Source organism: Mya arenaria, chromosome 5, assembly GCF_026914265.1.
Source record: "Mya arenaria isolate MELC-2E11 chromosome 5, ASM2691426v1".
NCBI classification, from domain to species: Eukaryota; Metazoa; Mollusca; class Bivalvia; order Myida; family Myidae; genus Mya; species Mya arenaria.
In genome coordinates, this window is record NC_069126.1 from 34934224 (window position 1) to 34955657 (window position 21434).

Here is a 21434-nt window from a genome sequence, read left to right on the forward strand (position 1 = left end):
TTGAATAATGTGCTTTCCTAACGACATCACTTGAATGACGTCAAATTAAGTATTAAAAATATGCAATACATGGTCTCACTTGTTTGTAAACGCGTAACTTACGCAATTTAAGTGATATCAACATGAATTTTTCTGAATATCTTCCTGAAATATCATTTCATTCAAATACTGTAAAACATTGTAAAAGCAAATATGTGTCCGAAGGCCCAAAATCATGCGACGTGGCTCATGTGTTGTCCTCAATTTTTAATATGACTCAAACTTTGGAGATGTTGTGATGCTTTTGAAAGTAACTCAATAGCGAGACAGTATTAGGGCCTCTATATATGTTCAGCATGTCCTCAGTTTTCAATATAACTCCAATTTTGGAGATGTTTTGCTTTTTTAGAAAGTAGCTCAATAGCGAGACAGTTTTGGTACCTCTATATGTGATATGCAAAAATTTAAAATGTTTTTGGGAGAAAAAATGTTTAGGTTATGTCATGGCCTGCTGTCAATGTTATCGTGCTAGTACAACCTTGTGCATGACTAAAAATACATTTAAAATATTTAAAAAAAAACACAAAGTCAATACGCATGTATAGCAAAGTCCATAACTCTTGCGTTTAAACAGTAATTGTCTGGCTCTAATAAAGTTATGCCCGTATTTCAGCTGAAAATACAACAAAGGAGCATTGTAAGTGTTCACTCCAGGGCACTTTCATTTTGTAAAGCCTTAGTAAATAATATCCTTACCAGGAGGTTGGAGACTGTATCATCCTGATGTTTTTTTTATGATTTTTAGATCTATTTGAGCGGATTCAGGGGAGCCCAGCTGGAGAGACTGAGGAAGATCATCAATGCAGGGGGAGGGACAAGGTATACCAGATATGAGTACTTACAAGGCTAACAACCACTGTATAATTGTCATTGAAATAGACAATAATTGAAATAGAATATGGGTGTTATCAGGGAGGTATATAATGAGCCTTGCATCATTGCCATGCTAATAACTGCTGATTATAACATTTAAAGCTGCACTCTCACAGAGTTTTGACGACTTTTTTTTTTTGTCTTGGAACGAGCCAATTTATGCAGAAATGCATGTAAAACAATCATATAAGACTGCTGAAAAAACATAAGATTGCAGATTTTTATGTTTAAGTTCAAAAATTGATGTTTTATGCAATTTTCTATTTATTTTGTAACGGAAATATGAAAATCTGCAATCTGATCTTTTATCAGCAGTCTTTTATCTCTGGTTTGCAGATATATATATTTACGCAAAAAATTGCTCATTCCAAGACAATAAATGAAAAGTTGTAAAAACGGAAAATCTGTGAGAGTGCAGCTTTAAGGAATGAGCATAAAACATTCTCCATATATTAAAGATGACATACATTGATGTAAAAGGCATTTTATGTTTAGTCATTAAAGTTATACTTTAAAGTAAACAAGCCTGCATTATCTTTGTTTTTGACATGAAACAAAGCCCTGTTAAACATAAAAATATCAGAATTTGCGAAAACATGTACTTCCCCAGTGCTGGGCTTGTGAGCTTGGGGTTAACTTTGAGCACTGTTTGCTTGTTGGTCAGCTTAGTAAAACAGATATGCATTGATATCTGTATAATGTGTATAATTTTATTCTGCTACATTTATTATGCCCCCCTTCGAAGAAGAGGGGTATATTGCTTTGCACAGGCATGCCGGTCAGTTGGTCCGTCGGTAGACCAAAGCTTGTCCGAGTGATAACTCAACAATTCCTGGACGTATGGTCATCAAACTTCACATGAAGGTTGGGCCTGACCTGGAGATGACCCCTATTGATTTTGGAAGTCATCGGGTCAAAGGTCAAGGTCACAGTTACCTTTAATGGTAAAATAATTTTAAAGCTTGTCCGAGTGATAACTCAACAATGCCTGCACCCATGGCCCTCAAACTTGACATGGAGGTTGGGCCTGACCAGTAGATGACCCCTATTGTTTTTGGGGGTCATCAGGCCAAAGGTCAAGGTCACAGTGACCTTGAATGGTAAATGGTTGTCCGAGTGATAATGTGACAATGCCTGCACCCATGGCCCTCAAACTTGACTTGGAGGTTGGGCCTGACCAGTAGCTGACCCCTATTGTTTTTTGGGCTCAATGGGTCAAAGGTCAAGTTCACAGTGACCTTGAATGGTAAAAGGTTGTTCGAGTGATAACTCAACAATGCCTGCACACATGGCCCTCAAACTTGACTTGGAGGTTGGGCCTGACCAGTAGATGACCCCTATTGTTTTTGGGGGTCATTGGGCCAAAGGTCAAGGTCACAGTGACCTTGAATGGTAAAAGGTTGTCCGATTGATAACTCAACAGTGCCTGCACCCATGGCCCTCAAACTTGACTTGGAGAATTGGCCTGACCTGGAGATGACCCCTATGGTTTTTGGGGGTCGTCTGGCCAAAGGTCAAGGTCACAGTGGCCTGGAATGGTAAAAGGTTGTCCGAGTGATAACTCGACAATGCCTGCACCCATGGCCCTCAAACTTGACTTGGAGGTTGGCCTGGCCAGAAGATGGTCCCTATTGATTTAAGGGGTCATTGGGCCAAAGGTCAAGGTCACAGTGACCTGGAATGGTAAAAGGTTATCCGAGTGATAACTTGACAATGGCTGCACCCATGGCCCTCAAACTTGATTTGGAGGTTGAGTCTGGCCAGACGTTTGTCCCTATTAATTTTAGGGGTCATTGGGTCAAAGGTCAAGGTCACAGTGACCTTGAATGATAAAAGGTTGTCCAAGTGATAACTCAACAATGCCTGCACCCATGGCCCTCAAACTTGACATGGAGGTTGGGCCTGACCAGTAGATGACCCCTATTGATTTTAGGGGTCAAAGGTCAAGGTCACAGTGACCTTGAAAGCAAACTCGACAATTCTTGGACCTATGGTCATCAAACTTGACATGAAGGTTGGGCCTGCCCAGTAGATGACCCCTATCGACTTTGGGGGTCATCAGGCCAAGGTCAATGTCACAGTAACCTTTAACGCAAAAAAGTTAACAAATCTTCCCCCACTGATATCTCAACAATGCCTGAACATATGATCATTAAACTTGACATGGATGTTAAAGGTCAAGGTCACAGTGATCTTGAATGGTAATAGGTTGTCTGAGTGATAACTCAACAATGCCTGAACCCATGGCCTTCAAACTTGACTTGGAGTTGCATCTGACTTGTAGATGACCCCTTATGATTTAAGGGGTCATCGGGTCAAAGGTCAAGGTCACAGTGACCTTGAACGAAAAAAACTTGTCTTGTGATAACTTGACAATGCCTGCACCCATGGCCCTCAAACTTGACATTTAGGTTTCTGGTGACCAGCTGATGACTCTGGATTTTGAGTTCATAGAGTCAAAGGTCATGACGGTCATAACACACTTTATCCTCACACTTTAATGGTCATAATCTTAAAACAGCAACAAATCAGCTGTCATTTTGGTCCATGCATATTTCATTCAATTGTCCATATAATCCTGACAACATGGCGCTCAGGGAGGCATAATGTTTGACAAACATCTCTTGTTGATGGATTTTTATGAAACTTGTGTCACATGTTCTACCAATCAAGCAATGTGCAGAGCACATGTTTTAATAGCCCAAATTCAACAGCACAGTCAATGTAGAAGGTCAAGGACATGAACCTTGTTTTGAAGGATCTTAATAAAACTTGGTTAAAATGTCCTCAAATCAAGCAAAGCACAAAACCGATATTGGAACTGCCCTTAATCAAGGACACTTTCATGTCCTTATTTTCTACAATTACAGAAGATCCTTATGAAATTTTGCTCACTTGATATAAAAAAGCAGAAAAAACATAATACCCTCACTTTTTATTCCTTATTCTTTATTTGTCAGGGATAATACAGCTGTGGTTTGAACTTCCTTTTTAAGTTTACAATTACAACACTTCAACTTGTGTTGTATACAATACACCAAGGTAATTATTGAAAAACATCTAATCCATTAACTTCAGGTTCAACCAAGTAACAGACAACCTTACACACATTATAGTTGGGGAGCCCATACCGGCAGACATCGACAAGATCAAGGCTCTCAATCACAGGTACAGTGGTAAAAGGCAGGAAATGCAAATGTCAGGCAGCACAAATGTCATGCTATGCAAATGGCAGGCAGCATCAATGTCATGCTATGCAAATGTCAGGCAGCACCAATGTCATGCTATGCAAATGTCATGCAGCACCAATGTCATGCTATGCAAATGACAGGCAGCACTTATGTCATACTATGCAAATGTCAGGCAGCACCAATGTCATACTATGCAAATGTCAGGTAGCACCAATGTCATGCTATGCAAATGTCAGGCAGCACCAACGTCATGCTATGCAAATGTCAGGCAGCACTTATGTCAAACTATGCAAATGTCAGGCAGCACCAATGTCATACTATGCGAATGTCAGGCAGCACTAATGTCATGCTATGCAAAAGGCAGCACCAATGTCAGCCCATGCAAACTCCAGGCAGCACCATTGTCAAGCAATGCAAATGTCAGGCAGCACCATTGTCAGCCAATGCAAATGTTAGGCAGCACCATTGTCAGCCAATGCAAATGTCAGGCAGCACCATTGTCAGCCAATGCAAATGTCAGGCAGCACCATTGTCAGCCAATGCAAATGTCAGGCATCACCATTGTCAGCCAATGCAAATATCAGGCATCACCATTGTCAGCCGATGCAAATGTCAGGCAGCACCATTGTCAGCCAATGCAAATGTCAGGCATCACCATTGTCAGCCAATGCAAATGCCATGCAGCACCATTGTCAGCCAATGCAAATGTCAGGCATCACCATTGTCAGCCAATGCAAATGTCAGGCAGCACCATTGTCAGCCAATGCAAATGTCAGGCATCACCATTGTCAGCCAATGCAAATGTCAGGCAGCACCATTGTCAGCCAATGCAAATGTCAGGCAACACCACTGTCAACCAATGCAAATGTCAGGCAGCACCAATGTCAGCCAATGCAAATGTCAGGCAGCACCATTGTAAGACCATGTACATGTCAGGCATTACAAAAGACAGGCAATACTGAGGCCATGTAGCACAAAACTGTGTAGCTAATGCAAATGTCAGGCAGCACCAAAGTTAGATCATGCAGATGTCAGGCAGCACCAATGTTAGACCATGCAGATGTCAGGCGGCACCAATATCAGATGTCAGGCCATGCAAATGTCTTACCATGAAAATGTCAGGCAGCACCAATGTAGGACCATGCAAATGTCAGTCACCACCAATATCAGATGTCAGGCCTTGCATTTGTGAGACAGTACCAAGGTCAAGCAATGCAAATGTCTGGCAGCACAAATGTCAGGCAGCAAAAATGTCAGGAAAGCATATTTAAGACAGCACAGATGTCAGGCAGCACCAATGATAGGCAGCATCAATCTTATACCATGCAAATGTCAGGCAGCACCAATGTCAGGCAATTCATATTTCAACACTATTGTAAGACCACGTGAATGTCAGACAACACAGATAACGGACAATTCAAGTATTAGGCAACGGTAACAGACTCGGACAACTTTAAAATTTCAGGTATCACAATTGTCGGGCAACAGAAATCTTAGGCATCGTAAATGTCAGGCATCATAAATATCAGGCTACATAAAATGTCAGGCATCATAAATATCAGGCAACATAAATATCAGGCTCATAAAATGTCAGGCAACATGTCAGGCAACATAAATGTCAAGCAGTGAAGACTGGCAACTAGACAAATGCTAATTATTCCCATAGGTTAACTAAAGGTAAGTTATTGTGTATCTGAAAAACACTATTAAACAAAATAAAACATAAAATGTATAATTTTAGATCACACTGAAACAATCGAATGTTATGTCATTTTCCACTATTGTATTTTTGTTTGATGTCACTTGTGGACAATTGCCAGTGATTGAAAAATGTTGTTTAAAAAAGTAAAAAACTGTAACTCACCATTGTATGTTGATGCAACCAAAATGACAAAATAATATTTAAATATTTTTATATCGTCCCCCAAAGAGAGCAAAGAGAGGCATAAAGAAGTTGGAAAGTTAGTAAGTCGATAACTATGGTGACTCACTCAATTTGTTCAAGTTTTGATTAAACTTCAGGGAATGGTCAAGGAGTAAAGTACATGGGTTCAAACATCTAAGGTCAAGGTCATACTTAGAGGTCAATTGGCTATCAATCTAATGAGGCCGAATCGGAGGCAATAGTTATGTTCCTGTAATAGCTCTCATTGATTCTCTTTTTAGGCCAACTGTGGTGAACTGCCAGTGGCTGGTGGAATGTTACCAGCAGGAAAAGCTTGCACCAGAGGCGGCGTATATAAGCAATATATTACCCACTGCCAAGCCGAAAACACCTCCACCCAAAAGGTATGGACTGTTTAGTTATTCTGTTTATGTATGCCATGCCAGAATTGTTCACTTTTTATCAGCACATTGTATTACAATTTCTGTCATTTGGTAGGGTGCGTCCATCGCTTCAAGCGAAACTCTTGTTTTCGGTCATTTATAGTTGTTTATGCCTATTAAATTTACATCCTATTACCCTTTTCCTACTTTTCCAGCAACCGTCGAGAGTCACGAGTCCAAGAAGAGAAGTTGGTTACAGAGCAGGTGGCTGGTAACCATGGTGATGATATGGAGCACATCATGAGTCAGTACATGAACAACACGGCACAGGAGCAGCCCGAGCCTGCAGGTCAGTGCTGGTTTTATAAAGAGACTTTGAGACATCGTTGATCACATGTATAATCAGGGGTTCTTAATTTCAGGATCAAATCAGTATTGGGAGATTTCAACTTCAGACCTTGAAAAGAATTTATATGACTTCTGAAACAATTTTATAAGGGGTCTTAGCCCCTTTACCCTGTTTTTGACATGAATCCCTCATAATCGAACAAACCTCCACCTTTGTTTTTTGAGCATTGACAATTATAAGCTTAATGTTATAACCCCTGATAACATATCATTTTAATAATGGTCTTAATTCTTGACTGCTATTTTCATGCTTTTAAAGTTTTGGTGTATTTTGTGGCACTAAAGGATTGTGCTTCCACAATGTATTCTGATAATGGCAAAAAACACTGTACAATTTTCTGTAAACATCTGATTTTTAAATGTGTGGCCTTTTTTGTCAGTCAATTGACACAACTATACACATTTATGTGTAATTAAACATAAGGCCTAAAAAAAAAATACATTTGGTTCGGGTTACCCGACCCTACCTACGGAATAGGCGCCGACCCTACCGTTTTTATAGTCAGTTTGAAAAAAAAATGAAAAACTAAAAAAAAAAAAAAAAAAAAAAAAAAAAAAAATTCGTTTTTTTTTTTAATTGCTTTTTAATATTAAGTTTAAACCTTAAATGCTTGTACAGAAGATAGCTTTAACACCATTCTCCAATGATGAAAATTATATTCTTATATAAAACCTAATAAAAAAAAAAAATATAAAGCCTACCTACCATACCTATTTTTTTTAAGGATGTAACCCTAACCAAACAAATTTTTTTTTTAGGCCTAAGTATATCAATGTATGCGTTTCTGAGTATATATATATATTTGCCTTCTTGCAGGAGGTAGTAACGATACGACGATGGCGCCACCTATGGAGGTACAAGACAGGGGAAAAAAAAATTCAGGCCCTGATGCAGATAACACTACAGGTATTGTGAAAACTTGTTCTTATATGTTCTCTGTATGTCTGTTTTGTATGTCGTCTGAGAATCATGGAAGACACATAAGGATGTCTTTGTCAGGCAACGGCGTTTTACACTGTACTGAAAATGAAAGATTTGAGGCTTGAATTTACACAATTAGTATCTGCGAGTTGCTGTGTGGTGAATGTTCATTTAAGTTACAAAACCATGATTTCAACTACGTTTATTTTGTTTTAACCTGCATAAATTCTAATTTTAATGGTCCTGACCACAGTATCAATGATTTTTTAGCTCGACTATTCGAAGAATAGGTGGGCTATACTACTCGCCCCGGCGTCGGCGTCCGGTTAAAGTTTTAGGGCAAGTTGGGATTTTCACTTATAAGTCCAATACCTTACATTCAATTGAGTTAATACTTCACACAGTTGTTCAGGGCCATCACATGATGAGGTTAGATAACTCCATATTATTCTTTACACAGATTATGGCCCCTGATTGACTATGGAACTTAGGTTAAAGTTTTAGGGCAAGTTGGAATATTTATTGATAACTTCTATATCCTTTGTTCAATTGACTTAATACTTCACACAGTTGTTCAAGACCATCCCACAATGAGGTTACATAACTCCATATTATCCTAAATACAAGTTATGGCCCCTGATTGACTTAGGTTAAAGTTTTAGGGCAGGTTAAAGTTTAAGGGCAAGTTGGGATTTTCACTTAAAACTCCAATACCATTCATTCAATTGACTTAATACTTCACATAGATGTTCAGAGCCATCACATAAGGAGGTTAGATAACTCCGTATTATCTTTTATACAAATTATGGCCCCTGATTGACTATGGAACTTAGGTTAAAGTTTTAGGGCAGGTTGGGATATTGTTTAATAACTTCTATACCCTTCATTCAATTGACTTAATACTTCACACAATTGTTCAGGACCATCACCCAATGAGGTTACATAACAAGTTATGGCCCCTGATTGACTTAGGTTAAAGTTTAAGGCAAGTAAAAGTTAAGGGCAAGTTGGGATTTTAATAAAAAAAACTTCTATACCGTTCATTAAATGCACTTAATAAAATTCAAAATTATTTACGACCATCTTGCAACAAGAAACATAACTCCGTTTTAAGCCTAAATACAAATTATGGCCCTTGATTTTTTTTGGATTTTTTTTTTAATTTCCTTTGAAAGGCATATTTGTATATTCTGAACCACATTTTCATAATGGGAAATCAAGTTATTTGAATGACTTGCGTCATTGTTTGGGTGGGCTGGTGGGAGGGCAGCATCAAAGTCACCTTATGTATCAAATAATTTTAGTTAGGTTTGACATAAAGAGACCAAACTTGGTATTATTACATCGTTACTGTATTCTAAGTCAAAGCGGCGTAGTCGAGCGCGCTGTCTTACGACGGCTCTTGTCTTTTATGCCAATTGATAAAATTGAGAACAATTGGAAACGATTCTTTTTGCAGAATTAAAAAAATCACAAAATTTATCTGGTTTATAACTGTTTTTAACCTTTTTAATGTTGCATAGTTTATACTGGTTTATTGATGTTTGTTTATGCATTTATATTGCATTTTACCAGTATAATTGTATCTCTATAGATCCTATAAGACATTATTTTGCGCAAAAATGTATGCTTTATTTTGACGTTATCAACGTTGACGTCATTTGATGTTGACGTCATTTCCTGTTCATTATATACATACAACCTGATGAAGGCCGAATGGCCGAATCGTTGTTTCATAAATAAATAATTTGTGTTGAAGTTGGACTTCTTTAATTATCACCATATAGATTAAATGTTAAACATTGATAATGGAATATGGTGATAAACTAATTTGATAATTTGTTCTTTAATAATTGTAACATGATCACCAGCTTTCTTGATAAGAGTGATATAAAATGATGATTGAATGACCCTGTATACATTTAACACACCAATTGTTAATACTGAATAATTATACACACATTATTAACTGCAAACATACATATAACTGCATAAATCACATTTTTAAACCAATCCAAAACAACTGGGTTGGTTTTCATAATTAATTTATAACAATATTGATGAAGTAAAGATTTATTACTATTAAAAATATAAGCCTAAGACTACAAAGTGAATAATATGTGTTTTCATGTAATTAATGTATAAAATATTGAAATGATTTAAACTTCTTTTATTACCTAATAGTCAGGAGTTGACGCACAATGTTTATGTGGAATCATTAAAGTGATTGCACATCAATAACATCCTGAACAATAAGAATGAAAAAGATTGAAATTGCTGAAACTTGTAATGAATACACATGTAAATTTATTAATAAACTTAGATTTTTTTCTAAATTCTACCATTCAGTTGCAGAAACATGAATGTCTTTTTCGACAAACAGTGTCTACTGTAGGTCCATCACCAGAATATCATTTTGTTCTCCCCCAACAATAAGCCTGCCTGTGTGGGTGCTGTACCAGATTGCCTTTGTGCTGTTGATGCCATCTCCCTTCCTGACCAGTGTGGCCAGCTTCTTCCTGCCTTCCTGGTCAACTTGCACCACTGTCTCAGAGTTAGTTGAGCTCACAAACACATATCCACCCTCACTCACATGTACACTGAAAGGCCAGTTCAAGTCCGGGTCCTGCAGTGTGGCCAAAATGTTGCCTGTGGTGTCAATTGTGACAACACTGTTGTTAGATGAGGCAGGGATGAAAATCTGACTGCCATCAGTGCTCAAGGCGAAGCAGTTCACTGTAACTTCGCCAGATGTGTCTTGATATACTTTCTTGACCAGCCTACCTTCTGTTGTGTATAGGTACAGGGCAGTGAGTGAGCCCACATACAGCTGGCCCTCATGGTGGCTGATGGAGTAACATTTATGGTCAACTGAGAACTTCCTGGTCATCTTAATGGTTTCAGCTGACACTGTGAAAAAGTGGACCTCATGTCTTGCAGTCCCATTTTCAACAGCTACAGCCACTTCATGGTCTGAGATGTGGCAGATGACACGTGGAAACTCAGGGAGGGCACAGTGTGATGTCACATTATATCTCCTGTCTAACACCTTTACTTTGCAATTGCTATAGTCTACAAGAACAAGCTCTCCTCCAGGAAGTTCTGTCATACCAAAAATATTACCATCTTTTTTGTCAGTATTTAACTGTACTTTAAATCTTTCCTTCTCTTTCACTGTGTAAACCTTTGATTTATCATAGGACTGCATGATTTGTCCAGCTGAATGTTCCAACTGTAGATCAGGATACGCCTGGATGTTTGCCAGTGTCTTCAAGTCAGACAGTAGTTGTTCAACCTGTGTGTTTGGCTTATAAGTGACAGTCACCTCTGGTTTCTTGGTCATCTCCTGTAGAAGTTTTTTGGCCTCTTCTGTCTTGTCCTGGCATTTCCTGTGGCCAATGTAAGAGCTAGACTCACTGTCCTTGCCCTGGATTTGGACAAAGTCCAGTAAGGCCATAAGCTGGTCATGTAGGAGGTCACAGTGGTCAATATCCTTCTGTAGTGACTTATCAAGGTCAGCCAGGACACTGTCCATTTGTTCCACTGTCTTTTTCTCCAGCTCATCCAGCAGCTTGTTCAGTGAAGACCGGACTGCCTTAATCTTTGTCAGCATGGACTTGCCTGAAGCCTTGAGAGAGTTCTGGTTCTTCTTTCTGGCTTCTGTCACCTGGTTGAGGCTGGCTGTTACCTTGGTTACATTGGCTGGAAGCTGCTTGAAGTCTGCCATCTTGTGTATGCCCCTGGCCAGGTCAGATATTAGGCTGATGCTTCTGCACATCCTGTTACAGTTTTCAAAGGGAGATAATAAGCTGTTTAATGATATTTCCTAAGTTTTCGAATGTTAACAGTGTTAAAATTCAAAATTGTAGAATATTTTTTTACTGAAACTTTGAAAGGAATAAGAAAAGTAATTAAAAAACATAACCACAGAATATGACCACAGTTTAAAAAAACAACAATCCTTTTAAAGATGTGATATTTATTTCAAAACAACTTTACTAGTCTAACATAAGGGAATTTGTACGACAATTCCTGTAAATGAAATTCTTGATCGTATGGAATGTGTCCTACACTTGCTGAGAAGTATAAATATTTTAAACATAAACTAAATCCAACCCAATAATGTGAACAATACTCTGATGCAATTACATGTAGTCAGTCATTTTACAACCTTAACATAATTCATGAATATTTTTAAGTCTCAAGTCTACATTTTTCACTTTTTAGGGTATTTTATATAACGCATATTGATTACTTTGTGGTAAACAACAGAATAGTTCATACAGTACATGATATTTATTTATCTACCTCTTTTCAAATAGGAAACATGCTTAACCAGACTTTAAATCTGGAGACAACCATAATTGATGCATAACTGAACCCAAACACTTTTTGTATGAGTATTAAAGGATGAAAGAATGAGTTACCTATGGTTTAGTGACACACAGATGTGACAACAGAGTTCATTGTGACCCTCACACAGCAGTTCCAAGACTTTTAGAGGGTGAAGGGCACATGTTACCAGGGCGTCACCCTGCCCCACCCACTTGTCCACATCCTTTCGTCCTAACACAACATGGCGCTTGTGTAGTTTGGCATGAAAGGTCAGGCACTTGTCACAGTAATATTTTGAACAGTCCCCACAGAAATGCTTGGCCTCGATGTTGAGATTGTCATCTTTACACACAGAGCAGGAAAAGTCATGTATCTCATCAGAGGCATTTAACACTGATGTCCTATGCTTTGAAGCCATTTTTTTCCATAAAGTATTGTGAATTTTTTTTTTAGCTGTTTAAATAGTTCATGATTTTTCAACTCCTCAGTTTGTTTTGATCTCATCTCCCATGACAACCTGAACAATATATATCCCATAAGTCTTTGCTTCTTTATTTCCCAACCAGGAAGTTTAAACCCTTCCAATAATCTACTTAAGTAGACCTTAGGTGTGTTAAATGAATGTCAATAACTTCTATAGTAACTGAAGACTTGAATGAAATATACAGATCCATGACCTATGACATGCTCTTGTTATTATTCTCATTAACATTAATATCAATTATGTTAACTTTATCTTGGCACATTATCTCAATGTGCATGAATGTAACCCAATTGATTATTATTAGATTTAAATGAATATCTGTTAATGTTTTCTGGAATAGGGAAATATGAACCCAGCTCAATTTACAGATATGCCACTACTTTCATTTGTTAATTTTCTTTTATGAAAACAATTCAATTTATACTTGCCCTGATAATCAATTTAACACTGTCCATTGCTTGTAGCCTTGAACTGAATCAATACTTAATTTGCGTTTAAGGTCTGCATAACTGAAGGTCAAGTAGAAACAAAAAAAAATATTACAAGATAGGTGGTTTAATTGTAGAATATTTTACATGTTTTGTGAACTTAATAGCTCATAAACGGTTTGAAAAGGGTTATATCGGAGTCACCATGTTTGTTGGGCAGCCTTAGCATAAAGTTGTGGAGCGAACATCTGTTGTGAATGGGACAAGTGCCTAACATATTTTCTGCTCCTTGTCATTGCCCTTTAACTGAAATTTCACTTGATATTTATGTAATTATTTGTGGAGCAAAAAAAATAGTATACATTAATCGCCATGAAATGTTCCTACAGGGTAAAATATGTTAACAATTCAATAAAAGTTGGTTATGTGACATATACCTCCTTCTATGTTCACCATGGATTGTTCAATCGGTACACATGATTAGCATGAAATGTACAAGTGCCTTAAAATATTTGCAATTAAATTTCAGTTTTACTTGATGATTTTAGCATGACTTTTTACCTATTTTCTCTCTCAGTCTGTGTAACAGTCAGAATTGAAATTTTCACAATGGGTTCAGATTTGCAAATTTCAATTGTCCTGTGATGATCTTGACTATGACCTTATGACATACTTTCTTCTTTTTAAAGCCCAGCAATAAACAGCAGCTAATTTGGACCATATACTAATTTCAGTATTGTCCTTAGTTGATCTCGCTTGTAACCATTCGACCGACTTTCTTATTTTTGAAACTAAAGGAATGGAATATGGACCTTGTGTACAGTTTTGCAAACATCTTTCAATAGTGTGCTTTGGTAACCAAGTAGATTGTGTCCATTTCACCCACTTTGTTAGTTTGATGCCAAAGCTATGAAAGTTAGACACTTTGTTCAGTTTTGCAAACAGATTTCAATATTGGCCTTGGATGACCTTGACCAAATTACTTCATATTATTGATGCTACAGCCTTAAACATCAATTCAATTTCAAGGAACTACTGTTAAAAAGGCAACTTGTCATTGCTAAGCAACATTTTGTTTTCAAAACTTGTCACTTATGCAGCAATAACTTGTGAAAAATACATATGTTTTACTTTGTTGTCTGTTTGTATATTTTTTGGGGTCACCTGCAAAGCATGGTGGACACACTTCCTCTGGTAGTTGCATCCTAGTTGCTAGCACCACACTTTCCAATAACTCAGTAGCTTGAATGACTTGGTGTAGACTCTTTAAATTTGGTATGCACATTGGTCATGGTCAGTAGATCACTAGATGACCACTATTTATTTTGGAGCCAGTAGGTCAAAGGTCATTGTCATGATGACCGTAACTATTAAGATTTATGGGCACTTATGTTTCCAATAGATACAATTGAACAAGTTGGTGGAGAGGCTTTAAACTTGGTATACACATTGGTCACTGTCAGTCATTCCCAGTCTTTTTGGGGTCAATAGGTCTAGGTCATGGTTACCATTACTAGAAAACTTCTGGGTGCTCCCGATTGACAACACATCCGATTTACAGAATTATACTTGTACTTTGAACCAATATGAATATTAATTCCTAAGTATCACAACAAGAAGGCAAACTCCCACTTTCACAGTGCTATATTCATGTTATAAACACTTTTAGCTCACCAGAGCACGAAGTGCTCAAGGTGAGCTATTGTGATCAGTCTTTTTCTGGCGTCTGTCTGTCCATGTGTCCGTCCGTCAACAATTGCTTAAAAAACTTCTCCTCTGAAACTACTTGGCCAAATTCAATGAAACTTCACAAGAAGCTTCCTTGGGTGATCATCTACAAAAATTCAACAAGGGGTCATAATTGATCAACAACAACAACAACAGCAGCAACAACAAAATGTCTGTTTCCTGTTTTGCTCTAAAAAACATCTCCTCTGAAACTACCCCTCTAAATTCAATAAAACTTTACAGGAAGCTTCCTTGGATGACGCTCTACAAAAATACAACAAGGGGTCAGGATTGATCAACAACAACAACAACAAAAAGTTGTTTTATTTTTGAAGATTTTATATGTTTTGTATGGACACATGAATATTTAATATTTCCAAACTCATACTGAGAGCTATATATAAGTAATACATGTGCTGGGCCTAACCACATTCAATTTGATACATGCAAATAATTGGGTTAGTGTTTAAAATTATATTTTGTCAATTAGTCCTGCCTATGTTTAAATCGGCCAATATACCTGATTTAAATGTTATTGGAAAAATAAAATGGCTGACTGATGATCTACCTTAATCATGTTCAGCAGATTTGAAAAGTACTCAAATGAATTTTGTTTTTTTTGCAAAATTACTGCGATCCCATTCAACAAAAATGATTTGGAACACTTACAAATTGTTTCATGCTAGGCTGATTAAAGGTTTACGAGTTCATAGTAATAATTTAATGAAAGATGAAGACCAGATAATGTTAAACATTGATAATGGAATATGGTGATAATCTTTCTTGATCATTTGGTGTTTGATAAATGTAACTTGATAAGATTGGTATAGAATGATGATTTAATGATCCCATATAGATATAGTACACTGAATTTTATACTCAATATACACATATATCGTAAACTGCAAACATACATACAACTGCATAAATCTCGTGTTTCACATTATCCAATATAACTGGGGGGTTTCAAAATTATTTTTATAACAATATGGATCAAATAAAGATATGTTACTTTCAAAAGTAATGTCTTTAAGACTTACAGAGTGATTAAAATGTGTGAAAATGTAATGAATAGATATAATCAGAAAAGAATTATAACTTCTTTTATAACAAATAAGTCAGTAGTCAAGCCATAATATTAAGGTAGAATTATTGAACTGATTGAAACATCAAGGACATCCTGAACAATATGAATAAAAAAGATTGAAACTACTGAAACTTGATGTAATGAATACACATGTACAGGTATAGGTAATTTTGGGCATTCTTCTTAATGCTAGTCAACACAATTTAAGAAACTGAATTTGTTTTTTTTTCCACTGACAATGTCTACTGTAGTTCCATCACCAGAATGTCATTTTGTTGTCCCCCAACAATAAGCCTGCCTGTGTGGGTGCTGTACCAGACTGCCTTTGGCATGTTGATGCCATCGCCTTTCCTGACAAGTGTGGCCAGCTTCTTCCTGCCTTCATGATCAACCTGCACAACTGTGTTCGATAGAGTTGAACACCCAAACACATGTTCAGCCTCACTCACATGTACACTAAAAGGCCACTTAAAGTCAGGGTCCTGGAGAGTGGCCAGAATGTTGCCTGTGGTGTCAATTGTGACAACCTTGTTGTTAGATGAGGCAGGGATGAATATCTGGCTGCCATCAGTGTTCAATGCAAAGTGGTTCACTGTAAAATTCCCAGATGTGTCTTGATATACTTTCTTGACAAGTTTACCTTCAGTTGTGTAGAGGTACAGGGCAGTGAGGGCACCCACATACAGCTGACTGTCATGGTGCTTGATGGAGTAACATTTATGGTCAACTGAGAACTCCCTGGTCATCTTGATGGTGTCAGCTGACACTGTGAGAAAGTGGACCTCATGCCTGACAGTTCTTTTGTTTACAGCTACAGCCACTTGATGGTCTGAGATGTGGCAGATGTCCCGTGGATTCTCAGGGAGATCACAGTGGGATGTCACTTTGTATTTGCTGTCTAACACCTTTACTCTGGAATTGCTACATTCTGCCAGAACAATCTCTCCTCCTGGAAGTTCTGTAATACCAATAACATTACAATCTTTTTTGTCAGTATTTAACTGTACTTTAAATGTTTTCTTTTCTTTCACCATGTAAACCTTGGATTTATCAGTGGACTGTATGATTTGTCCAGATGAATGATCCAACCGTGGATCAGGATATGCCTGAATAATTGCCAGTGTCTTCAAGTCTGCCAGTAGTTGTTCAACATGTGTGTTTGGCTTAAAAGTGACAGTTTCCTCTGGTTTGGGGGACATATCATGAAGCACTTTGTTAGCTTCATCCATCTTTTCCTGGCATTTCCTGTGGCCAATGTAAGAGCTGGACTCGCTGTCCTTGCCCTGGATTTGGACATAGTCCAGTAAGGCCTTAAGCTGGTCATGTAGGAGGTCACAGTGGTCAATATCCTTCTGTAGTGACCCATCAAGGTCAGCCAGGACACTGTCCATCTGTTCCACTGTTTTTTTCTCCAGCTCATCCAGCAACTGGTTCAGTGAAGACCTCAGAGTCTTGATCTTTGTCAGCATGGACTTGCCTGAAGCCTTAAGAGAGTTCTGGTTCTTCTTTCTGGCCTCTGTCACCTGGTTGAGGGTGTTTGTTACCTTTGTTACATTGGCTTGAAGCTGCTTGAAGTCAGCCTTCTTGTGTATGCCCCTGGCCAGGTCAGATATCAGGCTGATGCTTCTGCACATCCTGTTACAATTTGTCAAAGGGTGTAATAAGCTGTTTGACAATTACCAAAGGGAGATAATAAGCTGTTTGATGTCATTTCTTTAGATTTTGAAAGTTGGCAGTGTTGAAAACTAAATATTTTAGATAAAAAATTTACTGAAACTTTTGACAGTAATAAGATAAGTATTTGAAAACAAAACCACAGAACATGACCATAAGCAAGATCATTTTCAAGAGAAAACAATCCTTCTTAAGATATGATATTTATTTCGTAAAACTACTGGCTTCACTGGTCTAACATCAGGAAAAAGTTAGACAATTCTTGATTTATGAAATTTGTCCTACACTTGCTGTGAATTATAAATATTTTAAACTTAAACTAAATGCTACCCAATATTGTGACAATTCTCCAGAACATTTAGTCAGAATGTTTACAACATTAAAAAAACAATTATTTTCAACTATTTTTTAATTTATAAGTCTACATTTTTCTTTTTTAGGGTATTTCTTTGGTTTCTAATGGTATACAACAAAAAAGTACACAGAGTACATGATATTTATTTACCTCTTGTCAAATAGGAAACAGGTCTTACCAGACTTTAAATGTGGAGGCAACCATAATTGATGAATAAACAGAACACCTTAGTGCAATAACTCAATAACTGCATATAAACATAGAAGCAGATATTGAGTTCTTGCACTAAGGTGTCGATTATTATACACTTTTTGCCAGGGGAAATGGGGCCAAATTTTGCACCTGAACAAGTCGAAAATGCCCTGTGTCTCATGTTAATGCATTGAAACAAACATTATAAGTAAGGTTGAAAGAATGACCTACCTATGGTTTAGTGACACACAGAGGTGACAACAGAGTTCATTGTGATCCTCACACTGCAGTTCCAAGACCTTGGGAGGGTGAAGGTTGCACATAACCAGGGTGTCACCCTGCCCAACCCACTTGTCCACATCCTTTTTGCCTAACACAACATGGCGCTTGTGTATTTTGGCATGAAAAGGCAGGCACTTGTCACAGTAATATTTTGAGCAGTCCCCACAGAAATGCTTGGCCTCTATGTTGAGATTGTCATCTTTACACACAGAACAAGAAAAGTCATGTATCTCATCAGAGGCATTTAACACTGAGTGTTTCAATGATGTACTGTGCTTTGAAGCCATTTTGTTTCATAAAGTTTCGTGAATTTTTCTTTTACCTGTTTAAATCTCTGAACCATTTCATGATTTATAAACTCTTGTCAGTTTATATTCACCTGACCTCACATGGCCATCTGATTAATATATATCCCTCAAGTCTTTGCTTTTCCTTTCCCTACCAGGAAGTTTAAACCCTTCAACAATTTCAAGTTGAATGAACAAAACTGATAGTGCGTAGGTGTAGTGTTACATCATGAATGTGAATTACTTTTAAGGTAGCTGCAGATTTATAAAAAAATGTTTACAAAACTAAAATCTATGGCATACTTTGGTAAAAAAAATCATGTTTTTTTAGGGTCAGTAATATTTATATTTTTATGTAAAATATAAAAAATACTGCTTGTTTCAATGATAAAACATTATCAGACCTTTAATGAATGAGTGTTTTATTTAAAATATGACAGAAAATGCTCTATAATTCACCGAAAGTATTAGTTACACTATTGAAAAGAAATTATTTGAATTATTTATTTATTATATTTTTTTTTACAAAATTCTGTTAAATTGATTGTCTGTCAGTTGCTGTTTGGTGAATGTTCATTGAAGTTAAAGTAAAATAACTTGATTGCAACAAATTAAAAAAAAAAATGTTACCAACAATTAACCTGCCAAACTTGAAGAGATGAGACAAAGAATAAGAATAGTGGTTTTATTCTAGAATAGTTCATATGTTTTATATCTACACATGAAAATTTAATATTTCAAAACTCATACAAGTCAAATCATAATACATTTAACAATTCTATTTAAAAATTTAAATGATGACATTCTACATTAAGTATTACATGTGCCAGGTCTAACCATGTTAAATTTGATAATCACATACATGTATAAGCGACTTAGTGTTTAAAATGATCTTTTGTCTACTGGATCAGCCTATGTTTAAATCAGCCAATATACATGAACCATGATCTGTTGTTTTCAAACTTATTTTATTACAATATGGATCAAGTAAAGATCTATTACTTTCAAAAGTATTAGTCTGAGACATACAAAGTGAATAAAATGTGTTATAAGGTAATGAATAAATATCATATAGAAAAGGTTTACAACTTCTTTTTAACATAATAGTCAGCAATCAATGCACAATGTACATGTATAATCATTGAAGTGATTGAAACATCCAGGATATCCAGGACAATATTAAAGAATGATAAAGATTGAAACTGTTGAAACTTGTTATGAATAAACATGTATAGGTATTGATAAACTTGGAAGTTTATTCTAACTGCTACCATTCAGCCGGTTAGTCCTTTTTATGCCCCCACAAAGTGGCGGCATATAGGGTTGCCCTTGTCCATACGTACGTACGTACGTACGTACGTACGTACGTACGTCCCGAAGATTGTTTCCGATCTAATTCTTGAAAACCGTTTGTCCAATCCTCACCAAACTTTAAACACATGATTGTGACCATAATATCTTGATCAAGTTCGATAGTCATGGAAATCGCTTTAGTCATTTAGGAGTTACGGCCCTTTTTTGCCAAAAATTCCCGAAGATTGTTTCCGATCTAATTCTTGGAAATGGTTTGTCCAATCCTCACCAAACTTTAAACACATGTTTGTGACCATAATATCTTGATCAAGTTCGATAGTCATGGAAATCGCTTTAGTCATTTAGGAGTTACGGCCCTTTTTTGCCAAAAATACTTCAAAAATATATGTTTCCAATCTAATTCTTGAAAAGTATGTGTCCAATCCTCACCAAACTTTACATACATGATTGTGACCATAATATCTTGATCAAGTTCGATAGCCATGGAAATCGCTTTTGTCATTTAGGAGTTACGGCCCTTTATTTGCAAAAAAAGACTTGAAAAATACGTCCCGAAGATTGTTTCCGATCTAATTCTTGAAAACTGTTTGTCCAATCCTCACCAAACTTTTAACACATGTTTGTGACCATAATATCTTGATCAAGTTCGATAGCCATGGAAATCGCTTTAATCATTTAGGAGTTAGGGCCCTCAGATTATCCTGAATAATCATTATGGCTTATTTTCTGTGACAAAAAATCGAAGTGGGGGCATCCGTGTCCTATGGACACATTTCTAGTTTAAAACTGCATGTCTTTTTTCACTGACAGTGGCTACTGTAGTTTAATCACCAGAATGTCATTTTGTTCTCCCCAAACAATAAGCCTGCCTGTGTGGGTGTTGTACCAGATTACCTGTGGCCTGTATCTCCCTTTCTGACCAGTGTGGCCAGCTTCTTTCTGCCTTCATGGTCAACTTGCACCACTGTGTTTGATGAACAATCTCTCCTCCTGGAAGTTCTGTCATACCAAAAGTATTACAATCTTTTTTGTCTGTATTTGAATGTATTTTAAATGTTTTCTTCTCTTTCATTGTGTAAACCTTTGATTTATCAGAGGACCATATGATTTGTCCAGATGAATGTAACAAGGGCGCATGTTACCAGGGTGTCACCCTGCCCCACCCACTTGTCCACATAATTTCGTCCTAACACAACATGGCACCTGTGTAATTTGGTATGGAATGTCAGGCACTTGTCACAGTAATATTTTGAGCAGTCTCCACAGAAATGCTGGGCCTCGATGCTGAGATTGTCATCTTTACACACAGAGCAGGAAAAGTCATGAATCTCATCAGAGGCATTTAACAAAGAATATTTCAAGGATGCCATTTTGTCCTTCTATTCGAGCAAGTATCGCAATTTGTTAGTTTTCTATTTAGATATCACACTTTGAAATGGTTAGGTTCAAAGTCGATTTTTGAAAAATTCTGTCTTGTTGATTGTAGATGTAAGTTACCTTATCACAAGCCACTTAGCCCATAAATCCTTGTTTTATCGGGTTTTGACAAGGAAGAATTTGACCTTGT

At 37.0% G+C, this 21434-nt stretch overlaps 2 protein-coding genes across 7 annotated transcripts in view; one reads left to right on the forward strand and one right to left on the reverse strand.

The window, feature by feature from the left end:
* The window catches only part of LOC128234094 (DNA topoisomerase 2-binding protein 1-A-like), a 60801-nt gene that overhangs the window by 16575 nt on the left and 22792 nt on the right, over window positions 1–21434 (forward strand). For all 4 annotated transcript variants that reach the window (XM_052948088.1, XM_052948087.1, XM_052948089.1 and 1 more), the window contains 5 exons: window positions 785–858; window positions 3991–4080; window positions 6270–6392; window positions 6587–6720; window positions 7597–7686. In XM_052948088.1, coding sequence (XP_052804048.1) covers window positions 785–858; window positions 3991–4080; window positions 6270–6392; window positions 6587–6720; window positions 7597–7686 — 511 coding nt within the window. The remainder of the gene's footprint in view (window positions 1–784; window positions 859–3990; window positions 4081–6269; window positions 6393–6586; window positions 6721–7596; window positions 7687–21434) is intronic.
* On the reverse strand, window positions 9650–18768 carry LOC128234095 (uncharacterized). 3 transcript variants are annotated; one of them, XM_052948093.1, is made up of 2 exons: window positions 18216–18732; window positions 9650–11480 (listed from the first exon to the last, which is right to left on the reverse strand). In XM_052948093.1, exons 1-2 carry the CDS (start codon window positions 18551–18553, stop codon window positions 10088–10090), a joined length of 1731 nt encoding a protein of 576 aa, XP_052804053.1. In that variant the 5' UTR covers window positions 18554–18732; the 3' UTR covers window positions 9650–10087. The 3 variants fall into 3 exon arrangements, with proteins under 3 accessions (XP_052804053.1, XP_052804054.1, XP_052804052.1); XM_052948094.1 differs by lacking the exon at window positions 18216–18732 and adding an exon at window positions 12129–12761; XM_052948092.1 differs by lacking the exon at window positions 9650–11480 and adding an exon at window positions 15003–17398 and having other exon boundaries at window positions 18216–18768.

Bases quoted from the DNA above. Each gene is read 5' to 3' on its own strand.
- LOC128234095 (XM_052948093.1), bottom strand. From the start codon at position 18,553: ATGGCTTCAAAGCACAGTACATCATTGAAACACTCAGTGTTAAATGCC. The intron at 11,481-18,215 runs GTAGGTCATTCT...AAACTGTAACAG, and splicing joins TGTGTGTCACTAAACCATAG to GATGTGCAGAAGCATCAGCC.